Source organism: Arachis duranensis, chromosome 2, assembly GCF_000817695.3.
Source record: "Arachis duranensis cultivar V14167 chromosome 2, aradu.V14167.gnm2.J7QH, whole genome shotgun sequence".
NCBI lineage: Eukaryota > Viridiplantae > Streptophyta > Magnoliopsida > Fabales > Fabaceae > Arachis > Arachis duranensis.
In genome coordinates this window covers 10,182,836-10,208,085 of record NC_029773.3, presented here as the reverse complement: position 1 = coordinate 10,208,085, position 25,250 = coordinate 10,182,836, and the positions used below count along the sequence as shown (strand labels likewise).

General features: G+C 37.3%; 2 protein-coding genes across 3 annotated transcripts in view; both read right to left on the bottom strand.

Annotated features, from left to right (window-relative positions):
* The window catches only part of LOC107473487 (pentatricopeptide repeat-containing protein At3g63370, chloroplastic), a 6,239-nt gene extending 838 nt beyond the window's left edge, over positions 1-5,401 (bottom strand). Inside the window, exons 1-3 of one of the 2 annotated variants that reach the window (XM_052257038.1) lie at positions 2,092-5,401; positions 842-954; positions 695-723 (exon numbers count right to left, since the gene is read on the bottom strand). In XM_052257038.1, coding sequence (XP_052112998.1) covers positions 2,401-5,337 — 2,937 coding nt within the window. In that variant the 5' untranslated portion in view covers positions 5,338-5,401 and the 3' untranslated portion in view covers positions 695-723; positions 842-954; positions 2,092-2,400. The remainder of the gene's footprint in view (positions 1-694; positions 724-841; positions 955-2,091) is intronic. The other variant, XM_021136300.2, reaches the window with a different exon arrangement.
* A 578-nt stretch (positions 5,402-5,979) lies between these two features.
* LOC107473486 (protein SPIRRIG) lies at positions 5,980-23,899 on the bottom strand. The gene is made up of 20 exons (XM_016093061.3): positions 23,433-23,899; positions 23,130-23,349; positions 21,712-21,781; positions 21,515-21,600; positions 20,758-20,893; positions 20,613-20,669; positions 20,325-20,504; positions 19,789-19,980; positions 19,590-19,655; positions 18,335-18,449; positions 17,017-18,161; positions 16,190-16,889; positions 15,987-16,089; positions 14,771-15,882; positions 13,021-14,668; positions 9,807-12,869; positions 9,244-9,552; positions 8,654-8,960; positions 8,392-8,538; positions 5,980-7,794 (listed from the first exon to the last, which is right to left on the bottom strand). The coding sequence occupies exons 2-20, from the start codon at positions 23,327-23,329 to the stop codon at positions 6,619-6,621; spliced, it is 10,812 nt and encodes a 3,603-aa protein (XP_015948547.1). The 5' UTR covers positions 23,330-23,349; positions 23,433-23,899; the 3' UTR covers positions 5,980-6,618.
* Positions 23,900-25,250: the final 1,351 nt, after the last annotated feature.

Here is a 25,250-nt window from a genome sequence, read left to right as displayed (position 1 = left end):
ATAAGAAATTTTTAATTAAAAATATAAAAATAATATATTTCTACATAACTACATTTTAAATTATAGTTTAAAGAATAAAATGTTATTATCACAGGAAAATTTATCATAAACTAAAAAAAAAAATTGAGTGAACAACTTATGAAAAATCTGATATGATCAAGACATTAGTCATATAGTGGAGTATGCTGCTAAATTTATTTGGTACATTATGCTCTGTACGTTGATGCTCTTTGTTTATTTGCTTTTGTTTTACCCTTCATTCTCATATTCATATGTATTCCTTTGTACCATAACTACCTCTACCTGAGACTTCATGTAAAGTGGCCCCATAGTTGGCCCTTTTTGTTCAGTCTATTAATACAAAAATAATATACTTGAGGAAAAGAAAAATTTTCAATAATATATAAAGTACCCCTATTGTGTGCCTAAAAATTTTGGATGTAATATTTGTACCAGAGTTCAAAAAAAAAGAAAAAGGGAGAAATTTTCCTATGTAATTTCTATATTCATTTCCTACATTTCTTTTTTATTTTTTTTTAAGATTTTCTAAAGGTAAAATTGAAATTATTGATGATATAAAGTCTTTTTCTTTATTTCTATTTTTTCTTGTTTTTCTTACCAAATATTGAAAATACAAAAAATGGAAAGAAACCAAATAGCAATAAAATAGAAACTACATTTTTATTTTGCTTACCTTTATTGAAAGTACTATATTGTATTGTCCTGTGAAATGTGAAATAAAAAACAAGCACATAATGAGAAGCAATTCCATTGCAATGAAGTTGCTGGACTATTTGAGGAAAGGATCATAAAATCAGAGTTCAAAAAATTGGTTGCATACCATAACATTCAAGCTCTATTTGGTGTGACAGGTTCTTACATGCCCTTTGGAAGGTTGAGGAAAAGGATCACTGGTCCCCATATCAGAGTTTCCTTGCAAATGGTGATTTCAATCTGTGTGACAGACATTAAGATAAAGTTTAGGACCACTTTCAAAATGCAACATAACAAAATGTAATAGTTTATCACTGAACACAGCTTCAATAAATTGTTTGCATATAGGACAAGAGCAATGGAAATTAAATAGGATTTACTGTTACATTAAATAACCAGTGAATTAAAAATTGTGTGCTTGGTAACAGGTTGAGCACAGTTAGTATTGAATATGGGGAGGGGCCAGCCGGCCGGGTTGGGCGGGGCCGGGTGGAAGTGGAAAAGTGATTTTTCAGCTTTTGTTTGCCTTTGGTTGCTCACTCCCATCTTCTAAAATTGATTGTGAGAAGTGATCATAATCAACTTTGCAAGAACAACTAACATAGATTATGTTCAGTCAATTATGCAGAATTAATTTTACCTAGAATCAAACAACACACAACCCTTCAATCTAATGTTCTTTCTCTTAAGCATTTTTTATTTGAACACAAAACCTTTTTGTTTACCACAATCTTTTTAGTCAGGTTGAATTAAAACCAAGTTTGTGTGCGTGAAATTAAGACTAATAGGACTAACATGTTGAATTAAAACAGCACAAAACCTTTAATCTAATCTTTTTAGTCAATATGAATTGGTTCTCTAAGTTCATTCTTCCATCTATTCCTATACCTAGCAAAACATGCTTCCTTTCACAAATAGGACTAATATAATAGAAGAAATCAGGATTGTACATCATTATAAATTCATAACATGATTCTCTAAAAAGCTCCTACGATACTCCCTTTTTTCTCTCATTTTTAAATTTGGTATTCTATCAGGATACATACATTGATCCAATCATATTCAGTAACAAAATAAGAGAGAACAAAGGGAGTACTTTATAAATAACAGGTACAATAAATTCTCTTTCAGCAAATAAATTTATGTCCTGCTCACTATTCAATTTTTTTAGTTTCATAAACAAATTGAGTTGAGGCATAGTGCATCTTTCTTAACGGATATACCAAAGGAATGAGAGATCTTGATATATAACTCAAAAAAAAAAGAAATCTATTATTAGCTTTAGCTAGAAGTTACAGATTCATGAAAAAAATATTCCAAGCAATAAAAATGAATATAGGGAATGTGATTGAACATAAAAAAATTAAACAGACTTACATCTGTGGACTTTTCTGTGCACTACTATTTGAAGCAAGGACAGCAATCTCTTGCAAGTGAAGTTCTTACTTCAACATGTCAGCTGATTCTTGTCCAATGTCCACTTACAACAAGCCAATAAACAGGAAGACAATTTACCGTTCTCTGCATGGCTTTCATGTAATTCCAAACGACTAACTCGGCGCAATTTAGCATGAAATTCTGTAACTGTCTGGACCCAATCACAGGCGCCCGTCATCATTTTTTATCTATCCAGTACCAATTCTGAAAGAGTAGTGTCCTATAATCCGTTTCAACATATAATCGAATTTACCAGAAATCTCGGCATGAGCATAGTCCTCTTTCAAAATGATGAAACCTGTTGGCATCCCTTACAACAAGGGGTCGTTGACAGATTTCAGATGCTATCTTAAAGAATGTATGACAATCATCACAGATACGAAGATTCTTTGTGATCCGAATAGGAGTACCATTTGGGGTAACAAGTAGACCATAACTAAGTGCTAATCTTTCACTGTGTCGATACAGCATCTGAGTTTTCTCTTCCTCACTAACATTGTGGAATACGAACTTAGTTTGAGCCCTGTAGCCTCCTTTTTCCTCTAAAAGTTTAGTAATCTGAGCTAGTTTTAGATAAATTTCATCGGATTTTGGGTGAGACTTGTCTCTTGCCATGAAGGTGTGGATCTTATTTTCAGCCTCAATCCAACTGCATCCAGGTTTCTTTTTCAATCCACTTCCTTTCATTCTCAATCTCACTTCTTCTACATCATTCCATCTTCCATCAACTGCAAAGATGTTTGATATCAGTACATAATTTCCTGAATTGTCCATATCCGATTGTAAGAGATTCTTTGCAGCAAGCTCTCCTAATTCTTTATTAGAATGAATACGGCAAGCACCAAGAAGAGAGCACCAAACTTCAGAAGAAGGTGGGACAGGCATGTTTCTCACAAATTCGTAAGCCTCTTCTAGCGAATTGGAACGGCCGAGGAGATCAACCAGACAAGCATAATGCTCTTGCCAGGGCTCTAACAGATATTCATGTTTCATCACATCAAAAAACTTCTTACCTTCAGCTATCAACCCTGAATGGCTGCACGCATGTAATAAAGCCAAGAAGGTTATATGATCAGGAACAACATTTTCATCAATCATTTTCTTGAACAAATTAATGGCCTCATTTCCGCGTCCATGCATTCCACTTGCACTAATCATAGAAGTCCATAAAATTATGTCTCTGTTCTTTACAGAATTAAATATCTTTATTGAGTTCTCCACAGTTCCACAGCAAGCATACATGTCCACTAAGGAGCTAGCAATGGCTCCCTCCAGAACAAAATCTTTCCTAATAAGAAATCCATGAATCTCCTTCCCTTTATTCAATGAAGATAAACTAGCAGCTGCAGAAAGTGCACTGATGAGAGCAATGGAATCGGGTTGAATATTAGTTTCATTTAGAGAGTAAAAAATCTCCAGCGCCTCAATCGCAAGTCCATTACGAATGCAACAAGTAATCATACTTGTCCAAGACACAATATCTTTGGGTTCAATAGATTCAAAGACGCGTCGTGCGTAATCTATGTGCCCAACCTCTCCATATACATTGACAATGGCATTTTCCAGCAAAATATCAGCTAAACCACTTTTCAAAACATAACCATGAATTTCTTTGATTAAGTTTTTGGATTTCAAACCACTACAAGCCAACAAAATACTTCCAATCATCATGGGATCAGCGTTCACCCCTTCTAACTGAACCTTCCGAAACAAATTTAAAGCTTCAAGATGACATTCATTCTGAGAATAGCCAGCAATAATTGTTGTCCAAGAAATCAAGTCTTTTTCAGGCACACTTTCAAAAGCCCGGTTCATATATTTCACATAAGAACACTTAGCATACATATCTATCAAGGTGTTCCCTATCTGTATATCAGAATCCATTCCATTTCTTATTGCATACGCATGAACTTCCATGCCATTCAACAAATTCCCTGATCGACCTGATGCAGCAATCATACTTAGCACTGACACCTGGTCAGGTTTTTTTCCAGAATTCTGCATACCCCGGAAGTGGTTTAGAGCATCAGTATATAAATCATTTTGGACAAGACCAGAGAGCAGTGTATTCCAAGATATATTATCCTTGAAATGCATGTTTTTAAATACTCTCTCAGCATCCTCCATCTTCCCACATTTTGAATACATAGCAATTAAAGCATTGGCAACAAAGACATCAGAATAATGGTTAGCTTTCAAGATAACAGCATGAATCTCCCTGCCAAGTTTAACAAAGAATGGATTTTCACAGGCTTGAAGTGCTGCAACAAAAGTGTATGTATTACTAGCAACTCCAACCTCCTGCATTCTTCTATATAGTGATAATGCCTCTAAGGACCTACCTTCAGATACATGTGCTGAAATAAGAGAATTCCATGAAACGGGGTCATCTTTATCCTCCATATTACGAAACAAAGTTCTAGCACCATCGAGATCACCACACTTTGCATACATAGCAATAAGCGCATTACACACAAACACAGATGTACCGAATCCACACTTGAGAGCAAAGCCATGAATCTCATCCCCAAAATCGCGATCAGTGAGAGCACCACACGCTTTAAGCACACAAGGGAAAGTGAAAGCATCAGGCTCCACTCCAAGAACTCTCATCTCTCTATACAACTCAAGCGCCTTAACATGCTTCCCACTCGACACATAGGCACCTAACATAGCATTCCATGTGAAAACAGTTCTATCAGGCATTCTATCAAACACCTTCTCTGCATCAGAAAAGAAGCCACATTTCCCATACATATGCACAAGCTTTGTACCAAGGAACACAGAACCATACAACCCACAAATTTTAACCAAAAAGGCATGCACCTGTTGCCCTTGTAGCACAGCTTTTTCACTGCCACAAAGCTCAAGGACCATTGAAAAGGCCTCAGGGTGACTGAACTGAAATGAGAATGGATAAGTGAGAAAGAGGGTCATCAAGGATTGAAAAGTTTCTTTGAGAGTTGTGCGTTTGAAAGTGTGGCTCAGTGTAAGAGAAGAAGGGGTGGTGAGAGAAATGGATTTGGGAGAAGAGAAGTTTGGGATCACGGTAGCAACATGGTTCAGGCGAGGATTTTCACGAAAGGAGTGGTGAAAGTTGGAAGAGTGAAGGGTTGAAGTGGCCATGGGTGTGGTAAGGGTACAGGGGAGTAGGTGCAGTGCGCTGCACCTGAACAAAGGTCTCATGCAATACTTACAACAACGTAGTACGTGGTTGTGTGAAAAATGAAGACTCCACTTCTTTTGCTAGAAGCGCATCCATCATAGTACAAACCAACGCTAGCTTTAGTTATATAATAAACAAGTTATTCTCAAAGAAGACATAATGGACAAAATCAAGAATTTAATTCTCATGAGTTTAATTTCAGATAATTCACATAATAAATAAAAAAAAGTAATTATTTTTTATTGACCTGATATTATATAACAAAGTATATGTGTAAAACTGATAATGGATGAACTGAAGTGACATTGTATTATTCAAATATCCAATCATATATTATCTATTACAATTAGTTTTCATATTGTATATCAAAATTAAATTCCAAAATCAAATTTAACCAGAAGTGGTTATACCATCCCAACTTTTTCCTTAGTAGTAGAGATATCACAGCCCTATATGTTCACTGTGCAGGTTACGTAATGTGTACCAATATAATCTAAAGTAGAAAGCGATTTCAACATCTGAACAAGTTGACGATACAGGAAATTACAATTGCAAGTGATTTATTTTATTGTTGAGTCCCATGTTCAATCTTGAACGAACATGCCAAAGACTTTTTTTTCAAAGCAAAAATATGGAAAATATTTAGACAAAATATACAAAAATGACATGAAATTTTCTGAAGTTTTCCTTTAACTTTAACGGGGACCATTAACTAAAAGAAATGCCCCAGTGTCACTTGGAAAAAGAATTTCCGAGAATGGATTACGCTCGTGCCATCAGCAGTTCCACAACAGTATCACCATTTCAAAAATCACATTCCATTTCACAGACTCGCCTTTTACTATACAACTTAATTACACACTACAAAGCTGTTTCACATATTTACATCAAATTAACATAAAACTGTGGACTTCTCTAAAAAAAGAAAAAATAAAATCAAAATATGCTCTGCCAGCCACCGAAAATACAAGAATACCCACCGGGATCAACTCTGCTTCCTCCTGTTTCCACATACCCATCCATCTTTCTTTACAGATACTTCACCAATCAAGTGAAACAACGGCTCGGTGTTAGCCCTCTTCTATGTGCTGTGCGGTCTCATCTGTTCGCTGCCAACCTTGTTCGCGCTGTTTCGATCAGGCCATGCATTCTTCATTGGAACTTTCATGAATAATGAACACGAATCCATCTTTTGACAAATTGGGACCGACTCTACCCTCTCAACCCTATGTCAGGATTCAATGATCAAAGGCTGGCCCCAAAAGCTTAGAAGTCAAGACAACTATAATCATTTACCCATATCACCCCTGATTCAGTGAACCTCGCAGACTCTCTTCAGGTAGTGTCCAGGAAAACAAATGCCCGCCGGAATCTCCACTCAATAATTGTTTCAGGTCGGTTGTAAGGTGAAGGGCAGTGACTGGATGCTTATGGAACTTATGCACTTTCCGTAGAATCAACCTGTATTCTGGTTCTTTTCCACCAAGGTTTAACGCTCCCAATCCAGAAGAACCTGATTTAAGGGAGCTCTCGGGTTCACTGCAGTGAACCATTTGCCACACCTTGACAGCTCCACTCTGGTGACCTGTTGCATACCACTTTGTGTCTAGCCAATCTGAAAATGTACTGCTTGTCACCGAGAGAATAGAATCAGATGGCAGTTGTGATGTATTGATCAATGCCAGGCAATCACCATTGATACTCCAGACAGAGAGAAGAATACCAGCAGCTGCAACAATCTCTCCCGTCAAGTCATTGACAAAAACTGCAGAGATGGAGGCTGGGAATTCGGGAAGCTGCCGTATGAATGCCATGGAGCTGAGATCCCAAATAATAACAGTACAATCTTCTGATCCACTCACAATCAGCATGTAAGGCTGGCAAACTTGAAGACATGTGATTCTAGCTGTGTGTGCACAAAGGGGCTTCTCCAACTTCAAGCGTCGCACGAAACGGGGCCCAACCTCGCTAACTCTCCAAACATTAACTAACCCATCATCGGCCCCCGTGACCAGAATCTGACCATCATGGCTAACACCAGCACACTGAATTTGATTACCTCCATGCAAATTTTCGTGTGTCGAAAGAAGTCTGTCTTGTTCATAGCTCATAAATCTCAAGCTCCGATCAGGAAAACCCCAAGCAACATATTTGGTATATGTTCTTGGTTTAAGCAAATTGTTAGTTCCTGCAATGAGAATTTTATCATTAAAAGTAACAATTTGAGTGATAGGTGAAGAACTTTTGCGGATCTCATGTGGAACAAGGTGAGTGGAATGTTTAAGGGGATGGGGAGGAAGTTTTCTGTCTGTTCGCCTTTTCCCATGGGGCTTGAGGAATAGTTGCTTCGGAGTCTGCCCAAAATGATTAATTTGTGCTAAAATAGATGCTTTCATTGCAGGATCTGTAACTGCATCTATGTCCACACTCCCTTCATAGGTATAATGATAGAACACATTGACTGCATCCTCTGCAGCCTGTCCAATGTACAAGGGGGAAATACAAATTAGGAACAGAAGAGAAGAAACAACCAAAAGAAAAAAGAGGAAAAATCAAATTTAGGCATTGATTTTGAACTTACTAGCCGTGTCATCAAGAAATGTCAGTTTTACAACTGCCAATAAATTTTTAATAGCATGGGATTCAATTTCTACAAATTTTGGCTAATGATTTAATTAATAAGGGATAAATAGTAGTGATCAATAACTAAACTTCAATTATGACAAAGTTCAAATGCAGTTAATGATGTAAAATTGCACATTATGACAATCAAGCACCAATGCAAATAGAAGACTTTAAAACATCAAAAAACTGTTTCCTAACTCTACAAAACTAAAGGAAGCAAAGAGACTTCTTTTGTCATGGGAGTCCATGATTAGGAATCCCCACAAGTAAACAACCAGAGCCTTCAATAAATATGAATGCAGGGATCTAATTAGTGGCAATAGTTTGTAGAGTAGCTTTGACAACAAAAAGGGGAAAATTTAACAATGTAAAAAAGTAAGCTTCAGAAAATATAAGAGCCAGACAACATGGAGGTGCAAATATCTACAGAGATGCAATAAGACACCCACCTTCCCTCTTTGCTTATATCCAAAAATGAGGTCTATCCAGTGATGCAAATTTTCTGAGACATAGTCAGATTCAAGAGCTTGCCTATGCTTATTGATGAACTCTCTAGCACTACCTTTCGCCCATGGAGGTAATATAACATCCCCAACCTGAAAGATAGACAATAGTTGTTAAACACAGTAACTTCACCTGAATTTTGGCTTTCTTGATTATAGTCTATAGATACGGATAGGATAACTAAGTAAATATTGGCATTAGGACAACCTTCTCTCCAGACTGTTTCTCTCCCAAGTCAAGATTGAATCGATTCTCCAGGAACTCTGGCATGTAGAAAAACTCTGGAATCAGCTCTTTCACATCAGATGTGTTTCCTCTACCAGCAGCACTAAACCAAGTATCCCTTATACTGTTGAAAAGACGATCAGCATGGTCAAACTGGCCACCTTGAAGCTTTTGATTCTCTGCACTGAATGGAGGCAGGCGGAGAAGATAGAATAGGACAATTCCAGCACTAGAATAATGAGATCCATAATGAAACTTTGGGACCTCCGGATCATCCCAGCTCTCGTATCTAACAAAAAAAGACAATGTGTTACAAGAGGATCTACCGAAACAAATGCAACAGTTACAAATCTCCTTCCATATTATCATTACTATAACATTAAAGCAGGAATAAATGTAATTTCCCACAAACGCAAAAATTGTTCTGCATCTCCACAGATATACATTTTGTCTGCATACCTCTATGAACTAAGAAAACAATCCCATATCAATGACTGCAAACAACACAATCATATATAACCAACGCAATAGAGAAACAGGAGAATACCATGACAGCACCCGTAGAAACCAACCTTTTTCTAAATTCTTCTTCACCTTCAGGTGTCTGACAGCCCATTGGTTTATCAAGCCTGCGAAATGTGCTAGGATTGGATAAATCAAGATTTTCACTCTCATAATCTGCAAGAACCCATGGAAAGACTGGGTACTGGGTAAGATCACTATATCCGCGTCCTGCCAAGGTGTTAAGATGCATGAGGTACTGAAAATTGCTTATTTCACCATTTTGCCACCTTTTCGAAAATGATTTTGCCATTATCTTAAAAAGTCGGCTACCCTCATTGCTTTCTTGTTTTGATGATCCTGAAATAGTTGTGTCCAGCCTGATACAATGCAGAATATCATGATCAGTGACAACAAAAAGCAGTAAATAAAATAACACGCACATAAAAGAAAGCGCATGAGAACCGAATTAACTAAGAATAAAGATGCATGGCAAAAAAACATTAAAGCATCTAAAGAACAGTATTGAGTTATTGTATATATTTGAAGTTCTCAACTGTTTTATGGATGACTCATCAACAAGAATGTAAAAGCATAAAAGCATTCAACCAAAGCTGATGGGATCAAAACTTACATGCTATTCCGAGGAAGATTCATGGCAACGAGATTTTTAAAGACTTCTTCTCTTTCCTTTTTGTGGAAAACCAAGAGATCATTACATCCATCCATGCTAAATATTTCTATAGCAACAGGACGAAGCTGGTAATCACGCTTCAGAATCTCATGAACACTGTCAAGCTTCCACATGCGCCAAGGGTGAGGTAAATTTCCAGTGCTATGTACTTTCTCCTTTCCCCATGCACCACCACTATATGCCCATGCCCTTCCCCCAACTAATGACTTAACTGCTGTCGTCCATGATGATGTTGATTTGGATTGGAAATCTGCACTACCAGTGACATCTTTCTTGACACCCAAAGCCTGATCAATGACCGACAGTTCATCTTCACATTCCTTCTCACAGAAGCAACCAGAATCATCAATATAGAAGTTTTCAATTACATACAAACAGAGTTCACCTATCAAGAATATACCATCATGCTTGTCAAGACCTACAACCCGTTCACAATTATATTTGAATCGTATTTTTTCAAATGGTTCCAGGAAAGGTCTGATTAGGTATTCCCCATTATCCTTCAGTTCTTTATCAGATTTATCATCAGAAACCTTGACATCATCAAGTTTCATGGAAGACGATTGCCATGCAGATCCCATGTCAGATCTTCCTTGCGTGCTTTCTTCTATTGGGACCGACATTGTACTAGACTTAGCACCAAGTTCAAGTGCAGAATGGAGGCTTGCTTCATTTATGCTACTGCCCTTGTCATCATTCCACTCATTCTTATCAGAAACTGCATCTTTGAGACTATCCAAATTATCAGAAAACGGTTCTTCAAACAGCTCACCATCAGGATCACTTTGTCTCCCACCATCAGCCAAAAGTTGAAAATAAGGTTTTGAATCTGATGCACCACCAGGACCATTTTCAAATTTTACTTTAGACAACTCTGATCCCTCCAATTCAAACTTCCCATCAAGGACACTCTGGATGGTATCAATTTTCAACGTGCTGCGCTCAAGTTTCTTCCGCATTCGATATGGACCTTCGATGGGGCAAAGCTGCCATTCTGGCTCTTCTGTCAAGGAGGATTTGTTCAGTGGGAATATCCCTCGTTCATGCACAAGTTGCTGCAGATGGCATTGCCACTCACTCTCTGCATGGAGAATCCATCCATACTTATCTTGCCTAACGACTCTCAACTCTGTGGACATTGTATCACGAACTGAATCCAATGCATATCTTCGCTCATTCACCTGCTCCCAGTGTCTTAAATCCAATTTTGCAGCTTCGCGAGCCTTTCTTCCCATTTCCCTTTTTCGACGACCTTCCATAGCTTTGATTCTTACTCCAGGAAACTTTGCTGATCCAGATATATACTGCACCCACATAATGCCAGCACACTGTTCCAATACTTTATTCACCATCTGTTCAGTAGTTTGATACCACTCAAAAAACTCAGGTAAACTTCTGGTCAATAATCTATCAAAACCACCATGAAGAACATCCAGCTGCTGCCCTTGATGAGGTTTGGAAACAAGTAGGTCTTCTAATGCAGCCCTCCTATGTACCAGAAGATACTTGAACACATCAATGGCAATATTCTGTACATTTTGCCTTTTATCACAGAGAAGCGATATCAAATTCACAGATAAACAGCAATTAAGATCTGTGTCAGTATTGCTGGGACAGAATATAATTCTTCTATGAGCAACCAATAATTGCAAGACTGTGCATATATCAATTCCAGAATCAACTTGAGAGGAAGTTGAGGACAATCTTTTTTTAGGTTCAGTGAGCAAACCCAACCGTGAAAGAAGATCATCTTCCCCTATACTCACTAAAAATGATGGGAGGAAGCAATATAATATCATTCGGTTAGTGTTCTTAAGAATTGAATGAATATAAGCCTCAAGTTGCTTACTTCCTCTTGAAATTGATAAGAGCCTCTTTCCACCAGGAGCAGCTTCTTCAATTCTACCATCTTTGTTTGCCAATTGCAACATTGACAACAAGAACTCAAGAGTTTTCAAAACCCCTGACGGCTGAGGAAAACCCCCCATGTATACACGATCGACTATCATCCAGCACAAAGCATCCAAATTTGAGGACCAGCGGATCTTGTCCAATTTTTTCTCATCCTCTTCATCATCACGCAACAGCCGCCTTTCAAGGAAATTTATAAATCTACTAAGGCACAGACCCTGGAAAACTAACACTGATTCATTATCAACATAGAGCGGAACACTTTCCAAGATGTTCTCAATGACCTGTGATGCTTTCACCTGCTCGGTCACAAAATCAGCAAGAACTTCTGCAATGAAATCTAACACAGCAGTAGCTCCTGCAGAACATGGACCACCTCCATATCCAGAATCATCTATATCCAAAAGAAGCTTTGAGGTTACAATGAAGTAAGCATTTGTGGCAGATGAACCTTGAGAACCAGACTTCAGGTCTGAAGGTGAATCAAACTCCCAAGCAGACATGGAAGAATCAAAAGAAGGTGTGGCTGTCAAAGGAGATTTAGCTTCATTAGTGCTTGTCGTTACACTACCCAGCCAAGATGTCAATGCAGCAACAGGTGATGAAGGTGCAACAGGAACTCTAGAACTGGACTTTTCTGAAAAAACAGGAGAATCTGGTACAGCAAAAGATGCCGAACTCTGGGATTCAGTTGGAGGGAGGATATCCGAATTGCCTTTGATACCCTGAAAGCTAAATTCATTTGCACTGGAAGTTGCAGAACCTTGATCAGCAACATCACCATCCAAGCTCTGAACAGTTTGGACACATTCATGGGCAGATTTATTTGACTCTGATGTCGATACAGTAACACCATTTTGTGGCTTCCCTCCAGATATAGGGTTCACTGGTGCTACCATATCATCAGAGCTAGTACTTACCTGTCCTTGTGGAAAGCTTCCAACACTGATGGAGGTTTTGGCAGACTGATCCTGATCCAGAGGCAAGCTAGAAAACGTATTTTGGGAACTGGACGTATCATCACAATCATTCAAGGTTTTCTCTTCTGTCATGGCAGAGAGTTCTTTAGCCATTTTAACAGCATGTGCCGCCCTGTAAGCACAAAAGGATTAGTTTGAAGAAGCTGACCTCTTTCAGTTTATGAAAGACCAAATGCAATAAAGTTATGTAAAGTCACCCTATGATTATAGGTAGAAAATTTAGGATAACTATACTAAAAAGATAAATTCATCTCAAAACAAACCTCACAGAGGAAAAGTACAGGTCAATACAGCTTTCAAGAAATTCTGCTCGTCTACAAACTGCAGTAAACGGGGGACACATCTTAGCCAGATCAACCATAAATCTAATAACCGAAGTTGCAGCAGCAGGAGCTGATGCCTCTCCACCCATTAGGCGGGCAGCATAAGTCTTGTGCATCAGAGCTTCCCCCTGAAGCTCACCAGCAATGTCAGAATTTCCCTCTACAAGCTCAGCCACAAGGCTTGCACCAACCTGTGAAAGATTACCAGTTTGGTGTGCAATCATTGACTGCATGCTTACTCGATCAAAAGCAGTTTTAGCCATAGCAATCACAGATTCCAACAATTCAACAAACTTCAGTTCCGTATAACTTCCATCACTTGGCATAAGGGCATGAAAATCCACCATGCGAACCTCTGGTAATCGAGGATAAACTGGCTTGCCAAATATCAAACAGAACAAAATATAATAAATATCTGGGGAATCATAGAAACTCGAGAGAACCCGAATCAAACCCTGATAACCTCCACTTGTGCGAAATTTAAGTGCAAATGTTGGAGAGGAAGTAAGACACACGCCAAGTAGAGTCATCACCCATCTCATACTTGTGGGATGAACTGCTTCATCAAGAAAATATGTAATTAGCTTAGACGAAACAAGTTTATGCCACTGCTCAAGCAACTCTTCAGATTTTATAGTGACTTGAAGATCAATAAGCATCTCTAGTAACATATTTCTAACAATTACATGCTTCCCCATTGACTCCCTCCTTATTGGACTTTGTGGAACCAATCCTGGTGGATCAAATGTCATGATCACAAATCTAACCACATTTTCAAGCTCAGAAGATAGAAACCCATCTTCCAAAATGACACCAAGCAATACAACCAGTTTTTCTAGGACAGGAACTTCAACATCACCCCTTTGCAAAGTCACTAGTAAATGTTGGACAAGATTAATTCGACGCAAAATTGTAAGATTATGATTTCTGTACCAGTGCATGGACACTAAATTTTCAAGAAATCCAAGTAAAGAAATTTGTATTGAAACTGGGGCTGTTACCCATAGTGTCCAATCCAACAAGACATGTTCGACCATGTCCGCATTGGACAAAACAATGCAATTAGAAGTTTCAGCAGCAGTATAAGTATTCTCCAGCTCTGAAAGGTGGCTAAATGTATCCTTTGGCACAGAAAAATCATCCATGTCTCCATGAGATCCAACTGAAGAATTATCATCATGAAACTTTGACAAATAATGATCCTCAAGACTGGTATCCTGCACAGATCCAGGAGACAAAATGGTCTGAGTGGCTTCCAACTTCTTTGGTTCGGAAAAGGACGCCTCACAAGCAGCTATCTGAAAGAAGATCTCAAGAGATTGCATGTCAAATAATGCCATTCTGCGATGCAGAAAAAGAGCAAGTAGATGATAACCCCTATATGTTTGCATGTCCTTGAGATTCTGAGGGTTTTGATGAAGCACAAAAGCAAGCAAAGTAAGGGCCATATGCAACATATCCCTAGTTTTTGCAGCATCTACAAGGGCAAGGACAAGCTCCATCCCACCAATTGGACGGATAGTCTCTCCAATTAGACCTTGTTTACAAACATAAATATCTCCAAAGAGACGTCCAAAGCGTGGAATACCTGCAACCATAAAAAATGACCATAAGAAGACTCAGACTGGAACAGCACCTCAAATAGGTGAAAGAAAATGAAATCCAAAACTTTCCAAGTTTAGTCACACACCTCCAATGGGAGAAGCAGCTGCTGACATAGGATCAACCAGATTGAGCATTGAAAAGCTAGCTGACAATCGATTGAACTCTGTAGAAGTTCCATCAAATGCAAAAATAAGTTTCTTTCCTGAAAGCTGTAAGGAAAGGTTCCCAAGTCTGTCCAAATCCCAGACAATTCCACTCCCATCTGCCTTTAGATCTCCCTGTTTGTTGGAAGTATCAAGTCTTTGACCGGTAGCAGCCAAGGCAACATCAGCATCTAACGAATCTAATATGGCCATGCTACCACCACCACAGGCCTGGTTAGGCACAAATTGCAGAAGATCTGTGTCCTGAAAAAGCCCTCTATATCCTCTACCAAGTATATACATAAAACATATACAGCCTGGAGTGAGAACCTCCTCAAATAGATAGCAAGAGCGCATTTTCCACGTCAAGTCACTTACTCTAGCAACCCCAGCTGACGTCCCAATAGTGACATGCAATGGTTTACCTGGAGGGGACGGTGAATATCCTAACTTCCCAGTGTGTCTTAGCTTCCCATTAAGATAAACATAGGCAACACTTGCTTGGAAGAGCCCAGCAAGAGCATTTGGTTTGCTGTGAATGACTGCAAGGTGATGCCACCTTCCTTCTTCAAGTTCTAAACCAGAAAATGATAAGAAGGAAGAGCTGCTAGTGGAAAGAGTCAGAACACCATCCTCCTGGAGATAAAGTTCAGCATAGGTTGCATTTTCATTGCCAGTACCCCCAACAGAAAAGATCCTTAAAAAGTTCCGCTCATGCAATCCACCGGAGCCAGACCGCTTCTTTGGAACAGTAGATTTCAATGGGTCATTGTCTTTTGACTGTGATTTCAAAAAATTTTGAAATTGAAACCAACAAACGAAGGAATAACCAGCAGCTGGAGGCCATGATCTTTCCCCCAATGAAACCTGAATAGCAGCATGCCCAACCTTGCTCATATCCATCTCCACATAAGGTGCCAGAGAGAGTGTTTCTGAGGACATATCTTCCATCAAAATTAACCTTTCCATCATTTCAACAATTATATGACCTGTATTTTTCAGCTTCATTTGCAGAACATATCTGATGAGCGTACGAAGTTCAGATGCAGATAGCCTAATCAACAGAAACATTTAGTTATTCAAATTTAAACTAAGGCGCACATTAAATGGAACACAATCACTTTCAGTCAATAACAAAAAAAAGAGTATGAACCCTACCGATAAGAACCAAGGACTTCAACAATTTTCAATGCAAAAGAAAGCAATGAAGATGAACCCAGAAGAAAAGGGGTGATAGTCTCCAGCAAAAGTTCCACACAACCTATAGATAAGAGAGAGGGGGGGGAGGGGGACAAAAGTGCGTGAGCTTGTCAAGAGAGATGGGAAAACAAAAAACAAAAACAAAAAGGTGTAGTACATACCTACAGAGGTTAGGTTTTCCTGATTGAAGGGGCCAGCTCGAGCCAACTTTTCGATTAAGTCTAAAAGTTTTAATTGAACCATAGGAGTAAAATGCAATAAAGAACGGAGCAGAACTCTAACAGCACCAGCATTGTAAACTCTCTCTTTTTCAGGATTAATTGGACCTGACGCGGTCAATAAAAGATTACGAGATGACTCATCTATGGTGGCATTTGATTTAGTTGAACCTTCTGATGCTAAGAAAGGTGGAATCACTATTTCAAGGGCAAGTTCTAGCATCAACTGGATGACTTGCTTTTCATGCTCAACACAGAGTAAGCCAGACTCGCAAAGAAGATCAAAGAAAGTCTGTGAAGATATAATGGCATGCAACTTCATTCGATTAACAACGTTGTCCGAAACTCCAGCAATTACAAGACGCATCAAATATGTAAATACTTTAATGTAAACACTCAATAAAGATTGGTCCACGTCCCCACTTTCATTCTGGAATCCATGTAGTGTGGTAAGCAAAAGGGAAAAGCCTGTGGCTTCACCGAACACCTTCTGTGCAGAGCTATTAACTCCCAATACCCGCCATAGTGCACCCATAGTATCACATGTTGCGTCAAGGGAGAGCCGATATTGCAACCCCAAAGCACTAGTCACCATTCCACTTTTCAAAATTTCAACCAAAACACCTAATTCTTCAGGATGAGCCTGACAATAGACATTATAATCAGACGATCATCATGATGATTCACGTAAAGAGGAAAGAAAACAGCACTAAGAAATCTAATAGGCAGGATGCATCACAAGAAAAAAGAAATTGTGGAATTAAACCAACCTGAGAACTATCTTCAATTATAAGACATGTCAATATCCTGAGGACCCCAGGGCGATGTACATCAGAAGCCAGGAAAGGCAGGATGGTAGTCACACCATTAGCTGCGCGAAACGAAGCTTGATTAGTCTCGGCTTTCTTCAATAAAGATACCATGCAGTCCCAGGCAATAGCAATTGTAGCATCAGCATCAAAAATAGGGGACTTCCCGGTACCAGGTTCCGAAAGCCTAGGTGAAGAAATAATAGCATCCTTTTTGTCCAGATGTTTCTTGAAGCTGGTCGAGCTATTTTTTCTCTCCAACGGATGGAGGTTAACATTCTGTGCATCCAGACCCCAATGCCTGTGTTGCTTCAAATCATCTAACATAACTTCCAAAACACCAACTTCACGCAGAACTTTCTTGTACTGTTGATCAAAGGATAAGAGTTTTACAAAGAAAGAGAGTATTGTATGCTTCAAGTCTGATGTTATTGGCTGCTGCAACAAGCAGCAAAGTGAAAGTAACTCTTGCTCAGGAACACAATTGACAACAGTCACAGCATACTCGAGAATTTTCAAAATTATCTCTTGCAAAGATGAAGGAAAACCAGCCATGTTTAAAATTAAAAGTGGAACAGTTCGCAATTGCTGACACAATTTATAGTTTTCTATATGTCCTGAAAAAATTTTGAACAGTCTATTTAATACTTCAGCCTGCAACTCCCGGCTACTTGCTTTGAGTAGAATATCTTGTAACATCTGGACTGCTTCCAGGTCCTTAATTTTATCAATGTCTTTCTCCCATAAATCATCACCAAGCCAATCCATCGATGATGTGCGACTTCTGTTATGAGGCCCACCCTTGTTCTTAGAACCCTTTCCTCCAGAATGTGGAGACTCAATTGGCCCGGTTTGGGCTAGACTAACAAGAACATCTAGCAATCTAGATAATGTGGGTGAAAGATATTGAATGGAGTCATCGAAATTTTCTCTTCTGCAATCTTGGGAACCATCTGTAGCACCATCCTGTTCATCAGATGTGTTGGAATGAATAGACTGAAAGCCCTGGTTTTTTTTCAAGTTGGACAGAGTGAGAGCAAATTGAACAAGGAATTGATATCCATGCGCATTATGTATATCCTCACGAAGTCTGACACTGCCGGCATCTGTAAAATAAATATAACAAATCAAAACTACCCAAACAGTAGATGGGGACAATAATGCTGTCAATTTTTTCTAGCAGTGAAGTAATATGTGCAGTCAATGATTATGCCGTCTATCAGAAACTCGTACTTCCTCTTTGGTTTTGGTAACTCGGAAGAATTGATTAGGAAATTACCAGTTCTATGCGACAATTCCACACACTTAAGTAACAAGTCGACAATCCCTACAGTATAGGCGGCATCACCGCAATCGGGATCAAAATCTTTCACAGCCAATAAAAGAACCTTTATCTGCATGACAAAAAGATATATCACATAAGATAAATTTCAACAAAACAAAATGAATACTTGAGGTAATAAATCATAATCAGTACAATATCCTACGATTGTACTGCTTAAAAGGTGCAAACACTAACGACCTCAGCATTATACAATATAGCCAGTGGCAAGCAACAAAGGTACAAATACATGATAGTTTATAATGATACTGTACATGTATATTTTATCAAGATGTTAAATTATTTGAGCTCATTATAGTTTTACTGTGTACAGCAACTTCCTAAGATGTTTGGAACTGTAGTAAGTTGAGCACAGGAAAATTTCAGCACTGATATATAGTAATTTCATGGGTATGGTTACAAAGAATGTAGAAATAATGAAATATATAGTATTGGTTGCTGAAGAGATGCTTGCAATTTACATGAGTTTTAAATGGGTCAATTGAATAGTACACAGATAATATCTTGAGTAAATCGGCCCATTGCCTTGTCTTTTCTTTGAAGAATATCCAAACAGATCAACAAAATCAAATTAACAACACAAGAAATCCAACTTCATGGAACTTGTTTATAATATATTAGCATATCCACCTAAACAAAAAATTAGACGTTAGTAACTCCTGCATTGTGTTCTGATGGTTTCTCCCAGGTACTTCCCTTAAGCTATGTTCAGAAGAGCCTGTTGTGAATATTTTTTCCTTTAAATAACAGATCTGCCTTTCTAATACAGAATGGACAATGTTTCCTTTATGAAACATGCATTATATTTCATGTATAGGTAATTACGCAGCTCAAGGTCCACAATATGATTATCATATGAGAAGCTGTGAATGCTTTGTTTTTCTATTCACTTGGCATAAAATGACAAGGGGAAGAAACGAGGAGATCTTTTCTCACAATATTCAAATACGACAGCTACATCAATCCACCCCTTGTGCCAATTTCCAATAGTAAGAAAATAAGTTTCCAACGTTGGAGGCTCAATCAATAATCTAGGCTATTGCTGGTGACCACTGGCTTGTACAGTAAAGTTTAACAGCTGAAAAAATATATACATAACTACAACATACAACAAAAGGTATCATATCTATCTAGTGACACAAGTTATTTGACAATAGAGTAGGGAGAAAAAGGAATCAAACTAACAACATACCAGATGATGCTTGCGGATGTATTTGGCCGTACTTCCATTGTCATTGCCCAAAAGTAGACCAAGTATCTAAAATTATAAAAGCACCAAAACTGTGAGGCAATCAATCATCAGATGCAGAAAACCAGCTCAAACTACTCACATAAACAGTATTTACATCATTTGTCACTATTTTGACCATAGAAGCATGCATTTCACGTACCTGCATGGCATGTCTATGAAGTTGTATACTGTGCAGTGGAACAAGTCCTTCCTTATAACGAGAGAAAACAATCAAAGATCCCTTGGCAACCATTTGAAAAAGTAACTCAAGTGACTCATCCTCAATCAAACTTTGTGCAGCTGATGGATGGCTTGCCAGGGCTTTCATGATATGCACAACACTAGCCTCTACCTACATAAAGCAAACTAGTTTAAAATGCAAATATAGGAATTGGAAAATTCCAGTTATAAACTGATAACCAATTCGAGTATTTTATGCTCAATGCTCTATGGATACGGAAAGGAACTGCTATACGAACTACTGCAATACAGTGATTATGCCTTGTGCTACAATTGCCATTAGAATTTAGTGCCCAAATCATTGTTCAATATTTTCAAATTAACAAAGGCTGCTAGGCCTAAGTTTGTCACACACAAGAAAAATTCAAATCTTTAAAACATGATTAGATGCCACCCACTGGTGCATTGAAACACAAAAACACGCATAAAATATACATAGTACGGAGAGAAAGGAACCTCAAGTCGGCGCCCTTCCCCAATATCACCATTATAATCTTTTTGCAATACCAACTGCTCTTCATCATCAATAGCAGTATTTGCTCGTTGACTGGTTACATCAGGATTTAGAAGGGCATTTAGAACATGAATGAGACAGCAAAATATCCCAGAATCAAGTAGAGATTGTTTGTCAATAGGCTGCAGAAAAATGCACACACAAAAACTCCACTTAATGCTTATGAAGAATCAAGGAATTTACAACGATGGAAACACAAAATCTTTCACAAAATCTTTCGAGAAGCATACTCCAGACACAAGGATTTCAACTGAAGCTAATAAATTTGCTCCTGGACTGATGTCATCCTGCAAAGAATGGTATCACTGTAAATTCACAAAAGGATGTACAGCTTTAAAAAAGGGCAATTTCGAGAGAGAAATGTTCAAGAGATACCTTTTTGCCTTCAGAGAAGAAGTTCAAAACTTGAGCAACATCCAGTGATCTTGATTTGCTGCTTATTTTTAACTTTTCTATATCTGTTACAAATGCTCTTCCAACAACGAAAGAGAATATGTGTGTCTCAACTAACCTGTTTGCCATCAATGTAATAAAAAATCACTTAACAAAATCCCACCAGCAACATGTATAACATTTTATCTTTCAGAACAGTAAATCTTCAGGAAGGAAACACCAATCCACCTTTTTTTTCCAAAAATCTTCAGAAAGAATAACTATAACTATATAAACCATATGATTATTTTATGACAATGACATCTCTAGACCTGCTTGTGGTTATAAGAGACGATTTTTCGACCAAAAAAACCATACATGTCTGTATGATATTTTTACTCTCTTGGACCACACATATATCAACCACCAGTTAAAAGTTCATTAATTGCCATCATTGTAAGTTACAGCAAATTTAAGTATTGGCATTTTTGCCTTCAGCAATCCTTATCAATACAAAGCACTTGGAAAAGAAAAGTCAAGCATATAAGAAGCATTTACTGCACCACACAAACTGGATAGTAAATAAATGAAGCAATATGTTGCAATTTCCAACAGACAATTGTATTTACAAAACAAGGAATGCGATTACTGGAGTACAAAACATTTGCCCTAATGCTTAATCACACCAAAAATGTTGCATATAAAGTAAGGCATCCATGAATAAGTATGGAATGAAGATAAGGAGAAATAGTGTCTTTACATGGTAACTAACTGAGCTACATTAGCATGCTGCTTTACTAATTTACAAAAGGCATCTATACTCAAAATCAAGGACGCTTCCTTTTCCTGCAAGCAAATGACAAAGCATAAGCAACTGATAATTTACCATAATGAACAATTCAAGGTCAAATATGAATGAGACCACCAGAAACCTAAGAAGCAATAAAGAGAAAGAACCTTCTCAGAGCTGGATGACCGAAACTCTTCCCAAAATCTCTTGAAGTCCAATTCCAGTTCATGTTTATCCCTGATTTAAAGCTAGAAAAGGTCATAATCATATGTAACATTAAAAGTGAAGCATGTGATGTAATAATTTAAAATTGAAAATAAAAAATAAAAAGCTTGAGAATCAGTTCTCACCAAATATTATACATCAATTACAAGAATTTGAAATTAGAGGCACTAAATGAAAGAACACGAGTTCATATCTTATTCTTTAAACTTAGACTCAACAATAAACCAACATGAGACATGTTCCAAAATATGCTCCCATGTGACAATGATTAATGAATGGATGTGCAAAACTAACTGTAAATGTGCTTTCATTTATATAACCATTGGCTAATTTTAAACTTTCTATTGATAAATATGAGCATCTGGTGGCTCGGAGCTAAATGTCATAAACAGCTAAATGTGCAGATCAGCCTATGTGATTGCAATTTAAAAAATTGATTCTCTAATTGAGCTACTGATGAACTATCACGCAGTTAAGTTTCCAACTTTCTATTACTGAAATTTAATACGATGCCATTTGCACCATGCATCATCACAAACTAGAACACTACTATTTATAGTATTTAGTGAAAATCAGCCAAGGAAATGAAATTAGTTGTACTGTATGTACTTCCCTACAAGATAACAATTTTAGTAACCATGTTGACAAATCAAAAACTAATAGTAAAACAAACACTAGCAATCTCGCGGAAATCTAAATTATTCAAGAGACATACACACACGCACACATGCACACAAAGATAACTGCCATGGTTTTAAGAACAAACGAGACTCTGCTTTCTCTACCCAGCAATAACCCTTTGGCTTAAACTAAGCTAACAAAACTTCTTACAGCTTAGAATTGACAACTCAAGTCAATGGCAGAAAATAGAAAGCAAAGTTAATAAAGGATCTTGGAAATAATCTGATAACCCATCATACTTCCCACAAAATACCAATTACAGAAGTAAACTGTCTGAATAAAGTTTTCGAGGAAAGGTAAATCCACACGTCTCTCTCCTTTCCCTTCCATTCTTCACAAGCAAAACTCGAAGCCAATGTAATAGCCAAGCTCAAATCCTCCCACTCAAACAACAGAATACAATTTCCATTGCTTAAACTCAACCAACCAACTACTAGCACATCAGAATCATACTTATTTTCAACTCAAAATAGCTCATAATCAAATGCATTTTAATCAAACTTCACACTGAGAGAGATTTAGCCAAAAACTATATTTAACACACAAAAAAATAAAATAAAATAAGAAGTGAAGTATCAATCCTCTAGCCTGACTAAAACAAAGCATTCCTTAACTAATTATTCAAAGATTTACATTAAGTAAAATAGTGCTAAAAGAAGAATGTTGATGCGGAACAAACCTGGAAGGAGAGAGAGGAGAGATTTGCGAAGCTGAGAAGGCATTGTGGTTAGGAGAAGACGAAGGAAGAGATGTAGGGGAAGAAGCAGAAGGAAAAGAAGCGGAAGCTGAAGCTGAAGCTGAAGAAGAAGAAACAGAGGGCGGCGATTGAGTGAAGCCAACCTTCTCTCTGAAGTCCTTAAGCAACGTCCCCCATTTCATCGTTCTCCTACCTCTCGATCCTTCAAACACATCAACAACACAGTTAATTTCAACAGATCCACAACAACAACATGAAAAAAGGAAGAAAATCTGCGATTATTACAGCTCCGAATGCGTTCAACCGTGCCGATTCAAAAAATAAAAATGGCAGGGAAGGTTCAGCGCCAACCGAGATCCGCCACCACCACCACCAGATTGCGATTCGAAATACCTCCAGATTCGTGAAAAAATTGAAAGTTCTTCGCGGCGTTTTTTTTTCTTTCTTTTTCTTTGTTCGTTCTTCTCTTCCCTAATTTTTTACTATCATTTTAAATTTTTTTCTGGTTTCTTTCTTCTTCGTCGTCGTCGTCGTTGAGGTCTTCGATCAATCTAGCTTCCTCTAATTTCTCGGAAAATGTTTCGCAGCCCTAGAAAGCGGAGGGAGAAGAGAAGAAGAGAGCTAAAAACGAAACGGTGTTTTTTTTTTCTTTTTTTTCTTTTGTGAGAGGTACTGATGTTTGTTCGTTTGTTGAGAGAGAAAATAATTAAATTGGAAAAAAAGAAAAAAGAAAATAGGAAGAAGAAGAAGAAGAAAAATAAAGTAAAAAAGGAGAGTGGAGAATTTTTTGGAAAAAAAAAATTAAAATTGTTGCGGGGACGGCCTCTTTATTTTCTTTTTCTTCAACCTATTTCGCTTTTGTGTTTTGCTGATGGTATTTATATGTGCAAGTTAGTGTGCGTGTTTTTTTTTTCTGGTACAGTTTTTCTTGTTCTCTTTTCACTCCCTTTGTCCATGTCAGCATAGGGTCCACGAATTGGAGGGATCCACGTGGAAGCCCGTGATTGAAGGGAGCAAACGTGAAAGCCTCTTCTCTCTCACTTTGTTGGCGTCTTTGGTCTGCATGAGATTTGGTCTTCAAAGATTATAATATTAAGTTTGACATTTGATTTGTGGCCTGTCCCATGTTGTTGATTTGCACTTTCCTCTTTAATTTAAGAATTTAATTTTCATATTAATATAAAATAATTTTATACCTTAATAAAAATAGTTATCTTTTATGTTTATCATGTAAATAGTCTTTAAAAAACAAATATAAATTAATAAATATGTAATAAGTTTTATACTATTAATTAATTATTATATTAAATTTTTAAAATATTACTAACTAATTAATTCATTCTTCTATTACATTCTGTCAAGAATTTATAAATCTACCATTTCAATCATTAAATACTTACATGGTAATTTTTTTTCTTATGGAGCTATAAATTTATTATAAAGTTTTTCAAAAATATAACTGTCATATTACTCTTATTAATTAAGTAATATTAAAGATTATCATTTATTGGGAACTATTTTGTGAGCTAGACCAATAATAATAATAATAATGCAATGACATTTTTTTTCTTATTTAAGGCTTATCTCATTTTCTTTATTTATAAGTTTCTCTAGGATATATAATTATACATGTTTGATAGAAATATTTTTTGAAGTTTTTTTATAATATTTTTTAGTCTGATAAATTAAAAATTAATTTGTTATAAATCGAAATTTCATTTAAAAATTTATTATTGACCAATAAATTACTACATATACAAAACAAAATTCGAACACTTAAACGAACCACTCGACCAACCATGGATTTGTTAATAATGCTGAGGAGAGGCATTATTTCAAAGCAGATTAAATTACATTAAATTTCTTAAAGACAAAGCCTTGTGAGTTATGTGACGTAGATAGGTTCCTTTTCTTTTGGGGCATTGCCATTTTACGCTGAAGGAGTTGTTGCCAAATGCCAATATCTTTCCAATTTCTTTATTTATTAAATAAATCTGCCAAATTAAAGAATGTCTGCTATAGTGCTATGTTTTCCTTTTTTTGTATTTTTTTAATGTCTTTTAAATAATTTGAATGAAAGTTCTATCTTCTGCCAATTTTATA